The 16,701-nt window shown below is 38.5% G+C and overlaps 1 protein-coding gene across 3 annotated transcripts; it reads left to right on the plus strand.

Annotated features, from left to right (window-relative positions):
* Positions 1-550: 550 nt before the first annotated feature.
* On the plus strand, positions 551-16,021 carry LOC148128615 (vomeronasal type-2 receptor 26-like). 3 transcript variants are annotated; one of them, XM_087948716.1, is made up of 7 exons: positions 551-1,326; positions 2,697-2,982; positions 5,162-5,947; positions 8,014-8,226; positions 10,822-10,948; positions 14,668-14,783; positions 14,954-15,271. In XM_087948716.1, the coding sequence occupies exons 1-7, from the start codon at positions 1,115-1,117 to the stop codon at positions 15,185-15,187; spliced, it is 1,974 nt and encodes a 657-aa protein (XP_087804842.1). In that variant the 5' UTR covers positions 551-1,114; the 3' UTR covers positions 15,188-15,271. The 3 variants fall into 3 exon arrangements, with proteins under 3 accessions (XP_087804842.1, XP_087804841.1, XP_087804843.1); XM_087948715.1 differs by having other exon boundaries at positions 14,668-16,021; XM_087948717.1 differs by lacking the exon at positions 5,162-5,947 and having other exon boundaries at positions 14,668-16,021.
* The last annotated feature ends 680 nt before the right edge of the window (positions 16,022-16,701 follow it).

Raw genomic sequence — 16,701 nt, forward strand, 5'->3', positions numbered from 1 at the left:
ATATTTCTAGAACAGATGGGAAAAGAAATATCACTTCAGGCACAAAGACTTTTAAAATCAGATCCAATTTAGGATTAATGGAGTCTTAGGATTCCGGCAGTTGCCCTAATTAAATCATGAGTCTTGAGCCAAGCTTCAAAAACTTAAAAGGATTTATTAGGAGCAAACATGTTGGCATGGCCTCTGTGAAGCTGTCTGAGACACGTAATTTACGATCACCTATGACCCTATTTCCCCCCATCCCTGTGGGTGTATCATAATTCAGATTGTCCAACAGAACACATTCATGGGCTAGATGTCATCAATCATGCTCTCCAATAGAGGATTTTCATGCCCAGAATACCCAGTTGCCTCAGTTACAATCTCTGTAAGATAAGAATGGAATGCATTTTTGGTTTTAAACTGCCACACTGCTCCTTTAAATCCCCCCCTCCTGTTCATGGCAACTCTAAAACAGGCATTGAAATGTTTTGTGAGTTGACATTGAGATTATGGAGATGTCATTGAAAAGAAAAATATGAGAAGACAGGAAAGACTAAAGTTGTGTCATTAATGTAGAGTTTAATCAAACTTCATAACTCTTCCTCAGCAGTCTCTGGAGAGAAGACAGCATGATGAAGGACAGTAGAAGTCAATTCCTTGGGTGTTGAACTATTTTCCTGCAACATCAGTTTCTGGACATGCCCTAACAGGAAGGACCACAATAGCCCCAGGGATATATTTGTAACTTTTTGCTTACATGCTCTTCTCCAGCTGACCCTCTGCACATGGAATCTTGGAAGAAGTTTGGGATCCCCAGATGAGAAGTTGTTTCTCACTGTAATTATCACCATCCAATATTTTCAGTCCTCATCTGCTACTACTCTATTGACTGTCTTTGATGTAAACATCTGACTGAAGAAATGTGAAATGATCTTGTATCAGAAAGGATAAATGCACCAGATCACTCTGTAGGGCACAGGTTTTGGGACAGCCACAGATTGTGCTTCAGAACACACCTTTCTCTCTTTCCAGGTGAAGATTGGTTTGCCCGTGAGGTTGCTTTGAATTCTCCTAATCCTTCTTGTCTCTTTTCTTTAGAAACAGAAAGGGGATTGATTTGGCTCTATAAATTATGGATTTCCTGCTTCTGATGGCGTTGGTGTCTCAGGGAGTCTCTGTGAAGCTTGGAATGAAGTGTCCACTGAATTTTGAGATCCGGGATGAGAGAAAACCATGGAACTATTACATGCCAGGAGACCATGTCATTGGTATAGTCACCTCTATGACAAGAACTTCGCTTGAAATGTTGCCTTTCAAGGTGGCTCCTATGAGTCCGTCTCTTTCGTAAGTTCTTCAATGTGGTGGAGTTCCATTCCCTCCACTTGCAGTTTTAACACTGTCATTTTCTTTTTATTTCATTGAGTCCTATGTTGCAGGAGCTGTCTAATGTCTTGAATTGTTTTGATTTCTATGGCTTTCCTCTTTTGTGGAATAGACTCAAATCCCAATATGGGACAAATAAAACCTGAAACAAGTCCAGATTATTTATCCATTCCCATCCAATACTGAGTTCATCTCTTGAATTCTGAGGTTGGTTTAAAGTAATGATTGAAAGGTTTATAGATGCCTCCACCCAGCCCATTTCCATATTTAAATAACTACTCATTGATATCCAATTTTTGATCCTTAGATGTATAGATCAATAAGAAGAGAGCTGGAAGTTATTACATGATAACCAGTGGTTTCCTTCTCCTGGATGCATTAAAATTTAATTTTCCATTCTTCATATACCCATCTTTTTAAAGTATGATGAAGTATTTGTATTGAATTATAGAATCAAATTTATTCTAAAATACCTAGGGAGGGGGTCAAGCTATTCTTCAAAGCACCTGAGGGCAGGACAAGAAGCAACAGATGGAAACTAATCAAGAAGAGAAAAAAACCAAGAGCTAAGGAGAAATTTCCTGACAGTCAGAACAATTAATCCGTGGAACAACTTGCCCCCAGAAGTTGTGGATGCTCCAACACTGAATCAGAATCAGAACCAGAATAGAAGGGACCTTGGAGTTCTTCTATTCCAGCCCTCTGCTCAAACAGGAGAGACTACACTATTACAGACAGGTGACTCTCTTCTTAAAAACATGCAGTGATGAAGCACCCACAACTTCTGAAGGCAAACTGTTCTACTGGGTGATTGTCCTCACTGTTAGGAAGTTTCTCCTTAACTCCAGGTTGCTTCTCTCCTTGATTAGTTTCCATCCATTGTTTCTTGTCCTGGCCTTCTGGTTTTTTTAAAATGTTGATAGCCTTATTTGTGGCAGCCTCTCATATATTGGAATACTGCTATCATGTCTTCCCTAGTCCTTCTTTTCTCTAGTCTTTCTACTGTTGCTTTTCTGGGTCGCTAAGGAAACAACCTTTTCACTTTATGTTGGTTGTACTTTGATGATTGAATGATTTTCAGTGCAGATTACTGGGCAAATGAAAATTAGGACTTCTACAAATAATAATGTATTTGTGATTCTTAACTGTGGTGGAAGACTATCTCCATCCCATCTTCTCAATGCTCATAAAATATACATATCATCATGGGTGGCTATCATTTGCCCTTGGCTTTGGATCTGTATTACCTTAAGTCTCAGTAGGCTTGTGGCAACAAAGAGGATTAAATTGAAAAAACAAATTCTGTTGATGATGATGAATATTATTTACAGTACGGTAAATAATTTTAAACTGCGAATCATGATTTTTGCCATTCAAATGATCAACAAGAACCCCCAGCTTCTGGACAATCTCACACTAGGCTACAACATCCATGACAACTATGTCAACACTCTTGGCACTTCAGAAGCCTTGATGGACATGCTCTCTTCTGGAGAAACCAATGTTCCCAACTACAGCTGTGGAAGAAAGGAATATCTTTTGGCTCTTGTTGATGGGGCTAAGAGGGACATCTCCATCCAGATGTCAACATTAGTAGCTGCCCACAAAGTCACACAGGTTTGTGTGTGTGTTTCTGTACCTGGCAAAGTGAGTGGGAATGCAGTGAATGAGGCATAAATCTAACCATATTTTGTCTACAAGGAGTGCGGTGGGCTAGGAGGTAAGATGTTGGGCTTGTTGACTGGAAGATTGGATGCTGGAGACTCCAAGCAATGGAGTGAGCTCCTAACCTTGTCCTAGCTCCTGACAATTTGAAAGCATGTGAATACAAGTAGATAAATAGGTACCACTTCGTTGAGAAGGTAACAGATGTTGCGAGTCAAATTTTGCTAGTTTCTTCTTGAGGAGAGTTGAGAGTAGGTAGATAAAAAGTGCAGTCCTTACAGAAGGACAATCAGGCTTTAGACAGAGTAGATTCACTATTGGCAATTGCTTTGTCTTGAACCATCCAATTACAAAAAATGTCAATTGCTGCTTCCTTTATACATCTTAGTGCAGCATTTGACACAGTGAAGAGAGAACTATTAGGGAGGGAATTGGTTTTCCTTGAAATAGAACTCAGGCCATTGGCTTTGATCAAAGCCCTTTCTACAAACACTGATTTGAGAGTATGGTTTGGGCTCAATGGAGGCTCAAAAAGAAAGATCAATGTTTACCAAGGTGTAAGAATACTTGCTTCATTTTTATTCAGTTTACACATTAATGACTTACCAGGGTTAATGAAGGATCCTGAACTGCATATGCCTAAAGATCAGGAGCTAGAGGCAACTGACAGGAGTTCACCCCATCCCATGGTGCTACCAGGGATTGAACCACCAGAGTGTGGTCTACTTTTGGTTGTCCTTAAGCCACTGAGCCACCATGCATCCCAATGAAATGGATAAGCTGCTACAAATGGACCCTCCAAATTACCAAGAATTCCAATGCAAAAATGTACAAACAGGATAGTATGGTATTTACTTGAGCAAGATTAGTTGTGCACAATGATTAGTAATGGAAGGTTTAACTAAATCCCTTTTACAGAATGTACAATAAACCAACTATCTATTTATAGTGATCCTTAATATAGGATTTTTCGAAATGACCACCAGAGCATTAGTATTTCATATATTATTACTAACACGCTCTGATGCTAAGGAGTTCTACTCCCCCTCCCCACCTGAAAAGAAATTTGTTCCAAAGGCAAAACACAAGCAGAGAAGTTTCAGCTTCAGTTTTAGTTTCACAGCAGCAACCAGCTTTAGTTACAGAACAGTTGAGCTAAGCCATGCCCAGGCTCCTTGCTGACTCCCTTGCTCACACAGAAAATACTGTTTCATTTTCCAAACAGCCCTCAACTCTCTCACACACTTACAGGATGCTAGCCAGATGAATACCGATGGATGCTGGTAGACAGAGGCAGATTTCCCCCCCTTATTTTTCTCCCCAAAAACTAAGCCCGACCACCTAGTTTTATATAGCGTGTGTGTGTGTGTGTGTGTGTGTGTGTGTGTGTGTGTGTGTGTATTCTTAAGTTTGGTACTTACATGTATGGCATTCAGCTTTGTTCGGGTATTTTCCCACGTCATTGTAGTTGTGCTTTTAAAGTTGTAGCAACGTTTCGGCAGAATCTCATCTGCCATCAGGCTTCTGTATAGTGTTCTATACAGTATACAGAATACACTATACAGTATACACTATTCTGAGGTTCTCGCGGGTATTTGTATGTGGATCTTTGGTTATTTGGGTTTTCTCCCGCGTAAAATTGGAAGTATCTAGGCAACGTTTCGATGAAGTCTCATTCATCATCTTCAGGCTTGTGTCTTCAGCTTTGTGCTTCTCAGAGTCTTTCACAGCCTGACTCTCAGACGAACACAATACAGAAGCCTGATGATGGCAGATGAGATTCTGCCGAAACGTTGCTACAACTTTAAAAGCACAACTATAATGACGTGGGAAAATACCTGAGTAAAGCTGAATACCATACATGTAAGTACCCGTGAAAACTTAAGAACACACACACACACACATATGCATTATTTATTCTTATTCTTTTAACTTGTTTTTATTTTATTGTTATGTACAGTCTTGATAAGGTTGTGTCCTTTATGTTCTGTCCTTTGATATGTTTTAATGAGTAATCAACAATAAACTATTCTAATATGTTCATGAGAAGCAAGTTAGATTTATTAAAATCTAATGTTTTGGGCTTGATCTGACCCCAAATATAGCATAGCATTCTTCGTTGCTTTTTCAGATCAGTGATGCGTTTGTTTCAGAGGCTCTGAATGATAAAAGTCAATTCCCTTTTTTCCATGGGATGCTCCCAAAAGAAGGGATTATGTTTCCAGCAATTGTCCAACTGCTCCTCTATTTCAGATGGACCTTGATTGGTCTCTTTACTTCATACACAGAGAAGGGAGAGAATTTCATGAGGACTTTGACACCTGTGCTTGTCAGGAATGGAATTTGTGTTGTTATGTCACAACGATTCTCAGTGGCTGGACATACACCCCTCCTGGATGCTGTCTCTAAGTGGAGACAAGTCAATGTGTTTGTCCACTACATAGAATATACTAATATTTGGGACAGAGTTCTTTCTTTCCATTTAACATTTGAAGGAATTCCAGGACCCATTGAAGGGAAAGTGTGGATCATGGGAACCATTGAACATTTGATAATGAGACAGGAGACTCTTTACAAATATGTTCATAGTATCTGGACGTTTGCTTTTCAGGGGGGAAAAAAGGCAACAGATGATGCTTTGGGAACCAAACTCCTCGGAAAATTTGAAGCTCAGTGTTTTCATTGTTCTTATTCAAAGCAATTTTTTTCTGTCAAAAGTCGGAAAAGATGCACCCAGAAAATGCCTCTTGAGCCTGAAAAGGAATGGAGGAGTATATGGATCCCATTCCACCTCCATTTACACAGTGTTATTAAGACTCTGGTCTATGCCTTGAATGCCGCATATTCCTTTAGATCCAGGAGGAGAAGCAAGAAAGGCCAAGAGAGGTTGGGGACTCCAAGGCTGCAGCCATGGCAGGTACGAGGTCCCTACCAGGATCTATGAAACTCCAAAGGCCAACAGACTGGCCAATCTAATCACTTAGGGAATAAAGTTGTGAGGATAGGAGACAAGGGGTTTTGGCTGAATCCTAGCAAGACCAAATGGCTTTAGCTCAGAGGTGGTATTCAGCAGGTTCTGACCAGTTCTAGAGAACTGGTAGCGGAAATTTTGAGTAGTTTGGAGAACCGGCAAATACTACTTCTGACTGGCCCCGCCCCATCTATTTGCTAACCCCTGAGTCCCAGCTGATTGGCTGGGTCTTCTTTGGTTGCCCTGCACAGGAGAACGGAGCTGGAAAGCAGGTTAGTGAGTGGGGAGGGAATGGGGATTTTGCAGTATCCTTCCCCTGGAGTGGGGTGGGAATGGAGATTTTACAGTATCCTTCTCCTGCTATACCCACCAAACCACACCCACCAAGCCATGCCATGCCAAACCCACCAAGCGGTAGTAACATTTTTTTGAATACTACCACTGCTTTAGCTGCATGGATCTTCAAGATCTGGTAATTTAACATATTTAGTTCTGAATAGTGTTGCACTACCCCTGAAAGAATTGGTCTACAACTTTGGGATTCTCTTGGGCTTGCGACCCCTACCTGAAGGGATACCCTGTGGGTCCCATTGGTCAAGGAATGGTGGCTGACAAGGTCCAGGAAAAGTGCCTTTTCTGCCCTTTGAAACATCTTTTCCCCTGAGGTGAGATCTGTATCCACCCTTCTTACCTTCCATTAAGGCCTGAAGACCTGGTGAAGACTTGGTGCCCTCCTGGGTGTGTATCATGCTGGAGATGGTTGACAGATTAAGACAAGATACCACCTTTCCCTACAATAACTACAACATCAACATATATGCTAATTTTAAAACAATGTATGCATTTTAAATAAGCTGCTGTATGTAGGGCATTATGATTAGCACGTCAGGGTTCCAGAAAAACCCAACTCCAATCAAAAACTCAGAGACAGGCATTTTCTTTAAGTTCCCTTTTATTAGAGTAGGTGTACTGGCACATCTGGGAAAATCCGATTCTGAGAGTTCTGGGTTTTCCCTTAGTAATTCAAAAGTCCAAAACCCAACCGCTGCACCCATCAGTCCACCACATGGTCCAATCACCAACCATCCCAACTTGAGATATCCCTTCAACCACTCCTTCTCCAGGTGCAGGGATAACATGACCTTGACCGAAAAGAAGAATGCTAATATGTCTAACTACTAACACTCTAAAATCCCCCCCTCCTACTTTCCCAGGCACAGGAATGTGGCAGCATGGAAGCTTCTGGTTCTAATATGGCTTCCAAAGCTGACATAGCAACTTAAGAGTTCTATGTTAATAAATTTGAAGGACACGGTGAAGCTACCTAGCCCAATTCATCTCTGAGGAATCCAAATTAATGCTTCTCTAATAGATGACTTCTCAGTTTTTCCATTATAACAAATAGTGGAAGAGAGACTGATCTTTTATGGTTAACTGGTTCAGTTCTGAATGTTCTACTTCTTTCAGGAAGTATATTGCTAATACTTTAGTGAAATCTAGTTCCATCACCAGCAAGCACATAGCCTATTAAGGAAGTATAATGATATTTACAAATATAATATAGCATCAAGCTAGATAGTAGGAGATTGTGAGTTCCAATCTTGCTTTAACCATGAAAGCATCTGGGTGAATTTGGCCAGTCATTTACTCTAAGCCCAAACAATCTCCCAGGGTTATTTTTGTGGGGAGACTAGAAAGAAGAAAATCTGTTGGATATCTTAGCAACCTTGAGCTATTTGTAAAAATAATAAAGGTTGTGTTGTGTATATATGTGTGTGTGTGTGTGTTTTGTGTGTGTGAGAGAGAAAATTAGTCTAGCCAATTTCTTCTTGAGAACTCCATGCTTGTTTCCCCCCCCCAAGGCATTTATGAATAATCTCATTGATTGTTTCTTTGTTCAGTTTATTTGCGATGTGTTCTAAAATGTTCCCTTCAATAGACAAATTTGGTCAATTATATTTTCTCAATAGATATTTTTTTCAATATGCGATTGACCAATTTATCTATTCTAGTTCCATCCCTTTCTGGAGAAGAATGGGTTTTGCAATATTTCCCACTGGAAATTGTACTTGGATCAAAATGGAGATATAACAGGAGATCTGAACACCATAAGTTGGGTGCTTCTTCCTTTGTTGGATCCCAGTGACAAGCTACTGGGGAGTTTTGAAAGGCAGAAATTTACAGTCAATAAAGACACTCTGTCATTGCTAACATTGCTCAACAAGGTAAGATAAATATTGGTGTCCATTCTCTAGCTCCATTCTAAGCACCCATTTCAAGTTGGCCAAGTCAATTCACCAAGGTGGTTGACCTTCACTGAGAATTGAATGTGAGGAGTAGAAATCTCAGTCTTCTTAGACTGCTTAGAATGAATTATTTATTGGCCAAGAGTGATTAGACACACAAGGAATTTGTCTTGGTGCATATGTTCTAAGTGTACATAAAAAAGAAAAGATACATACGTCAAAAATCATAAGGTACAACACTTAATGATAGAAGGCATCAGTACATTAATGAGACTCCAAATTCACCTAATAATAAATGTGGATCTGTCTTTCCATGCCAGTTGTTATCTAATTGTATTTCTTCAACAGAAGGATCTCTGGTATGTCTATCTGGACCTTAGAAACAACACTTTCCAACAGAGGGTCAAACTCATGTTCATCTCCTGCAACAAAAAGTGCTTGACCTTCTAAGAGGCATGTTTTGCACTGATGATGTTACCTAGTTTAGGTAATGAAACATCTGCAGGAAAACAAGCAAACTCAGAGGGCACCAAAGACCCCTCACTCCAACTCTGAGCTACAAATATCCTCCTTTATTGGGACATGTTTTCATGACCTTACCGCTCCATCATGTAACTACAGTTTAGACACTAGGCACTTTTGGTTTTATTCTCACATGACGAAGACATCAGCAATAGAAATAAAATAAAATATATACAAATAAAGAAGGGCCCTCTCTTTTAAGGTTGACTCCTCTATTTTTCCTATGTATCTTAGCTGGGAGACTATCTTCGACTAATTTAAAAGGGGAGCAGCTTTGCAATGTTTTATGTAGTTTTGAAGAAACCTTTGCACAGTGATAAGCTTCTTTCTTCATCACAGTTTTATTATATTTTCATAAATCTAATAGAATAAAACTTTAGTACATGTAGAATTTAGATTAATAAAGTTGGAAGGGACCTTGGAGGTCTTCTAGTCCAAACCCTTGCTTAGGCAGGATCTCTTCTTTAAAAGTTCCAGTGTTAATCAATGAACAAAATGAAATTCAATATGGAGAAAAGCAAAATTTTACACCTGGGCAGAAACAACCAAAGTTACAAGTACAGATTAGGTGAAACCTGGCTCCAAAAGAGTAAACATGAGAGGGACCTTGGAGTCTTAGTAGACAATCACTTAATCATGAGTTAGTCATGTGTAGCAATGGCCAAAACAGCTAATACAATCTTTGGTTTTATAAACAGAGGCATAGAATAAAAATCACTTGAAGTATTAGTACCACTTTACAAAGTTCTAGTAAGACCACATCTGCATCCAGTTTTGGTCATCACATTACAAAAAAGATGTTGAGATTTTGGAAAAAGTGCAAAGAAGAGCAACTAAGATGATGAAAGGCCTGGAGACTAAAACATATGAAAAATGGTTGCAGGATTTGGGTTTGGCTTGTCTAGAGAAAGGAAGAACTGGGGGCATGGGACATGATAGCAGTACTCCAGTATTTGAGAGGCTGCCTTAAAAGAAGAAAGGGCCAATTTATTCTCCAAAGCACCAGAAGGCAGAACAAGAAACAATGAATGGAAACTAATCAAGAAGAGAAGCAATCTGGAATCGAAGAGAAACTTCCTAACACTGAAGACAATTAACCAATGGAACAGCTTTCCTTCAGACCGGTGGTGCTATGCTACTGGTTCAGATGAATTGGTAGTTTTTAAAAAAAGGCTCTGACGATCAACTGAGAGAAGCAAGTGCAGGATCGGCCCTCTCACCCACCCCTGTGCTTTTCTCTACTTTAACCTCTCAGCTGATTGGCACTGCAGGCCTCAGCTGGTGTGTGGAAAGCTGTGTGCACACACGATCACCAAACCAGTAGTGGAATAGGTATGATCCCATTGCTGCTTCAGACATTGTGGATGCTTCATCACTGGAGGTTTTTAAGAAGGGACTGGATAGTCACTTGTCTGAAATAATATAGGTTCTCCTGTTTGATCAGGGGGATGGACTGGAAGGTTCCTTCCAGCTCTATTCTGGTTCTGCTTCTGATTCAGTGTTGGAGTGCCCACATCTTCTGGAGCAAGTTGTTCCACTGAGTAATTGTTCTAATGGTCAGGAAATTTCTCCTTAGCTTTTGGTTTTTTCTCTCCTTGATTAGTTTCCATCTGTTGCTTCTTATCCTGCCCTCAGGAGAATAGCTTGACTCCCTCCTAAGTCTTTTAGAATAAATTTGATTCTATAATTTAATACAAATACTTCATCATGAAAATATATGAAGAATGGAAAATTAAATTTTAATACAGCTAGGAGAAGGAAACCATTGGTTATCATTTAATGCTGAAATCTTTTCTTAATTCCATCTCTCCTAACTTTATCCAGTAGAAAAGTCCTTTATATCAGTGAGATATTCCAAAAGCAAAAGGGATGAGCTAAATGAAGAATCTGTCAGCAGTTGTATCGCCTGGAACTATTTGGATCTAGTTAGAGAGTTCACACTTCCTAAGTGAAGGACAGAGACCCTTTAGCTAATTTACGTTTTAACTTTTATTTTCCATGGATGGTGAGTTGTAAAATATTTTCTTTGTCATTCCTTGTTTCTCTGTTTAGTCCCTGCCTCAGTCGCAATGTGTGGAAAACTGTCATCCTGGATTTGTCAAGCAAGCTCGGGAAGGAGAGCCAGTTTGCTGCTATGACTGTGTTTCTTGTCCAGAGGGGACCATTTCCACTCAGGAAGGTGGGTCACACCAAAGAAAAGGGCAGGCCTTGAGGTAATGAATGCATTCAAAGCCTTTTCATGAAAGTGCAAATTAAAAGACAGATTGAATCTCAACTGCTTTCTTTTCTTTTCTTTTTTAAATCAAGTTTTTTATTTTAATCTACATATACACATCAATACATAAACAGTGTGGCACCTATGCATCATACATTTTAGTGCAAACAAAAATAATAATATTAATCACATCTCTTGATACATATATTTGCATTCAATTATAATCCTTCATTGTTTAATTATTCAATATTTCAGTGCATTCTTCTAGTGCCAATCATCATATTATTTAAACATACATAATAATTTCATTATTCAATTTTTTTATTTTTTTTAAGTAAAAAAACCTCCACTCTTTTGGCAAGTAGTGTGGTTCCAGCTTTTACATCTCAATACAAACATGATCACAGTTACCTATTCATCTTATTTATTCAATTTCATATCACATTATTACTTATTGATATTAAATTCATTAAGCTTATTTCATCCAATTTCAGTTCATGTCTTAACTTATTTCATTTTTCTTAGGATACTCATATCTATCTTTACAATATTATCTAAAATTCTTGTCTCATTTCTATATTCATTACCCATATTACCTTTATCTGTCACATTTTCAATTTTATCAATCCTTATTCTATTAGTTCCAAAAATTGTCCCCTTTAGTTGTTTATTCGAGCTTACCAACTTCATTCTACTTTAATAACCATATTTTCCTATTTACTACATGTCAGATATACACATATTTTAAATCAGATTTCACATAGTATTTTCTCAATCACCTTATAGATAATCTATACATTGCAAAAATATTAGTCTAGTCAATTAATTATAGAAACTGATATTAATCTTTCCATAATGATTCTCATAGTTTTATACATCACTGATTATCAATAATATATAATATTCTCATTGTAAATTCCCATTTCCATGTTTATTTCATTAAATTCCGATCTAATATAGTGATAATCCTTAAAACAAGAAAAGAAAGAGAGAGAGAGAAAAAATATCAGTTCCAATCTTACCTACTTTCAATACTTATTCTTATATATCATAACACATTACCTTGTGGAATCCCCTTCCCTATCCCTTTTTACCCATTATCTCTCATCTTCTTAACAATGTAATTTCTTTTCATTCTTGTTTGCTTCCTATTTCTCTTTATTTTCTGGTCCTTTCTCTTAATTCCCTTTTTCCCCATTATTATTTCCCTCCATTTCTCATTCCAATAACTTATTTTATCCCCCGCTCTCTCTTGATCTTTCTTTTGTACTTCCCTCTTCTGCTTTTTCCCTTTCCTTTGTTTCACTTTCCGAACAATTCCCCCTTTCATTGTCACATCAAACCACAAGTTTTAATTTTAACCCCCCTCCGCTTAAATGATTGTTGCTCCACTTGATCTTCAAAACTGGTTCCCTCTTTGTTTGACTCCCCCTCTGGTTCTCTTTGTTCTTCTTCAAGCTGAATTGCCATTTCTAATTTCTGTAATATATTGCTGCACATTTCCAGACTCACTTTCATCATTTCCTTCATAACTTGTAAATCCAGTCTTATTTCAACAAGTAATTCCCCCATTGTGTCTGCTCCTTCCCCCCCTTCCTTGATAAATATATCCAATCCAAAAATCCAGTATGTTATTTCAACCAGTGTCTTTTATATTTACTTTCAACAATCAATGCCCATAAATCTTTATTTCCAGGTCTTCTGTTAGGTCCTTTTCCAACCTTTTCTCAAAGTCACCGGGTGGTTCCAAAACAGTGTTTTCAAGTATCTTTCCCCTTGTAATATTCTAGTATCACTTTTCAGGGTTTTTATTTTATTATGATGGAGTTTCTCTTATTTTCTTTTAAATTCCAAAGTCCAATTTTTTAGAAAGACCAAGCACTTTTCAAAGAATCACTGAAAATTTTCCTGTACCATCAGATGGTGCTCTTAGTTCTATTTCCACATTCCACTCTTTCTTTCACTCTTTCCTTTTTATTATAACACTTTTATTAAATTCACTAATTTCAATTATTAGCTATTATTTCTTTTCAACACATTCAATTCCAGCATTTACTTATGCCTATTTAGTGCCAAAAGTCCAATAGTTATCCAATTTAATTTCCAAGCCTTTTGTGGTCAAATATTTTCCTTTGAATTTTCTCCTCTAAGTTAGTTTGTTGCAATAGTTCAAGCCAATTTTATAAATTCCAATTTCCTTCTCACTCTCTCTGGTCATCACCTCCACACGCTTTCCTCCAAAATAGTTCTTTGTTTCGTAATTCCAGGGTATCTTAAAGTCCATGTATTTTGCCTCGTTCACACTCCACTCACTACTTCACTGCTCCAGCACAGTCTTAGTTTCCTGGACTGCTTCTCGTCTTCGTGGTGGCCATTTTAGACCACCACTGCAACTTGTCTTTGGAAGGGTTTTTCTTGACAAGGAGGGGAGATGTGGCTCCCCTCAATGCTCCAAGCAATTCCCCCTTTCTTCACCACCTCTCCAGAGTGGTTCCGGTTCCACTTGGGACCCTCCAACAAGTGAGCTCAGAGTGAAACTGCACGATTGTGGATTCCACTCTGATGACGAGCAACCAGAAGTTTTATCGAATCTCAACTGTTTTCTTGTTCATTTTCTAATTGCTCAATTTATTTCAGGGGAGGAATAGCAAAAGGAACTTGAGAAAAGGACTAGTTAGAAAGAGAAGTGCTTAGCACATTGGACAAGATTTACTACTGCCACTTTTAAATTTTGGCTTTACAGTACCTGCTGAACAGAACAGAAAAGCAGAATTACAAGGGACCTTGGAGGTCTTCTAGTCCAACCCACTGCTTAAGCAGGAGATTCTATACCATTCCAGACAAGTGGCTGTCCAGTCTCTTCTTAAAAACCTCCAGCAATGGGGTACCCACAATTTCTGAAGGCGAGACATTCCGCTGATTAAATGTTCCAACTGTGAGGAAATTTCTTCTTAGTTATAGTTTCTTTGCTCCTTGGTTAGTTTCCATCCATTGTTTCTTGTCTTGCCTTCTGGTGGTTTGGAACATAGGTAGACCCCTTCTTTGTGGCTTCTCAAATATTGTAACATTAAAGTACCCATTGAGTGTGGTTTGTCAGCCATTTATAGTGTTCTTCTATACATTAACTTCTAGCAACATCAGATATCTTTGAAACTTGAGGAATTATACTAGGATAATTATTGGAAGGATTATTGCAATACACTAATTATAGGCTCAATGGGAAGGTATCACTGATCCACAATGTGTTGTGTTAAATTATGGGAAGCCCTCATTCCATCCATATTACCAATGTTTCCAATAGCCATTCCAGATTATTTGCAGGACGAGCTTTGTTTGCTAGCTTACTAGATTTCACAAAATAGAAATCTTCTGAGTCCAGAATATTAAGATTTACTATCCTACAGGATTCAGGAAGTGTATCTAGAAAGATTAACTAATTCATTATTAACGTCTAATACTGTAGGTTCCTATGGAGGGTATGCACATTAAACATGGAATCCTACAGTCCCTAAGATTTGCCCAAATTCCTTGGATTTTAGGTACATATTTATATAATAGAAAATCGTATTCTTATTAATTTTATTCTGAGAAGATGTTAAAACATGCACTTGGGAAAATGTTTCTGGTACAGCTGTTGTCCCAAGAAGCTTCTTAAAATGTGAATGGCATTTTGGTATTCACAGATACAGAAAAATGTACCAAGTGTCCATCTGATCAATATCCAAATGAGGACAGAATCCAGTGTATCCCCAAAATTATAACCTTCCTGACTTTTGAAGAAAATCTGGGCATCATCCTTGTATCTTTTGCAATACTCTTGTCCTTATCCTCATTCCTTGTTTTAATTATATTTATTAAATACCGAGAAACCCCCATTGTCAAAGCCAATAATAGAGACCTCTCCTATATCCTTCTGGTCTCCCTTTTGCTTTGCTTCTTGTCTCCTTTACTCTTCATTGGTCAACCAAGAAAAGCCACCTGTCTTCTCCGGCAAGTAGTGTTCAGCATTGTCTTCTCAGCTGCTGTTTCTTCTCTCCTGGCCAAAACGATCATGGTGGTGTTGGCTTTCCTAGCAACAAAACCAGGAAACCAAGTGAAGAGATGGTTGGGGAAGAGCTTGGCCAACTCCATCATCCTTTCTTGTTCTGCTGTCCAAATTATCATCTGCTCCATCTGGCTGGGAGTTTCTCCACCTTTCCCTGACTCTGACCTCCACTCCCAACCTGGAGAGATCATCCTGCAATGCAATGAAGGTTCTGTTGTCATGTTCTACCTCACACTTTGCTATATGGGCATCCTGGCTGCCATCTGTTTCACTGTGGCTTTCCTGGCCAGAAATCTCCCTGGGACATTCAATGAAGCCAAACTGATCACCTTCAGCATGCTACTCTTCTGCAGTGTCTGGATAAGTTTTGTGCCAACCTATCTGAGCACCAAAGGGAAATACATGGTGGCTGTGCAGGTCTTCTCCATCTTATCTTCCAGTGCTGGTCTGCTTGGCTGCATCTTCATCCCCAAGTGCTATATTATCATCCTGAGGCCAGACCTGAATACAAAGGATCAGCTTACGTCCAGAAGAAATGTAGAAATGTGAGGCAGAGGATTTTAAGTCTCAATAGTTTCCATCATTCCACACCTAGAAGATGATCCAAGCTTCTCTCCATACATAAGAGGGCCAAGGATTTTGCTTGAAATAATTAAAGAGCATTTAGAATGCCCCCAATCTTGTTCTATAAAATTCCAAGATGTCCAATGAGGTTTTTTTTTAATTCCCAAAGTAGCATATCTGTCTAATGCCCTTAGACTTTTTTGACACAAGAAAATATATTCAGGTTTTTGAAACATGACACTCATGCAATGGGAACTTGTTGATACACCCCAAAAGTATGGGGAGGTTGGATGCTCTCTAAATTCCATTGTTTTAGTTTTGGTTTTTGGCAACAAGATTCTTTCAATCCCTTCCTGGGGGAGAGTGCAAGTCAACTTTCTGCAGCCATCTTGTTCAGCCTTCCTCTGAAAATTGGCATTTGAAATAGGAAAAAGGAAATGCTCTATCTACAAATTGTATAATAAAAGTGAAAAGTGCCTGAACGTGATTGAGATTGTCATTAAGATTGCAACTCAAGTGTGTGTTGAGGAAAGTTGGACATTCTGGCTGATCTCAGATGGCCTAAATAAATTAGAGATCTTTCCAGTAGTAGGTGGATTCTCTATAGAAGCATTATACATTTATCTTTTACTTAGTCATATTGGAATTTGATATAATGCAAACACAAGCAATACAATATAATCCAAGCAGCATCTTAAACTTTAAAAGAGCTGATTTTAACAAATTCAGCGACAGCCTAAACAAAATTTTGAGGACAAAAATCCTAAAGGGGAAAACACTATAAGAAGTGTGGGAAATGTTGAAATATGGCAGAATATCAACAGTTAGCCTGAATCTGTTGAAGCAATGGCTCAGAATGAGCAAAGATTTACAACAAAAGTCAAAGACAATAAAGTAAGTTTCTTTCAACATATAAATAATAAGAAAAAAGTCCAGGAAACAGCCATTCCACTAAAAAGAGTAGGTGGCAAGGAAGTAACAGGCAGTAAAGAGAAAGCAGAGCTGCTTAACTTGTTCTTTGCATCAGTCTTCACACAAAAAGAAACTATAGCCTAACCTACCAAAAATCTAACTGTGAAAGACAGACCAGAAATAAAAATTAAAATAA

This window comes from Notechis scutatus, unplaced genomic scaffold, assembly GCF_049901735.1.
Source record: "Notechis scutatus isolate UNSWTSFEM ecotype Mainland unplaced genomic scaffold, rNotScu1.2 NSCUCTG95, whole genome shotgun sequence".
Lineage (NCBI taxonomy): Eukaryota > Metazoa > Chordata > Lepidosauria > Squamata > Elapidae > Notechis > Notechis scutatus.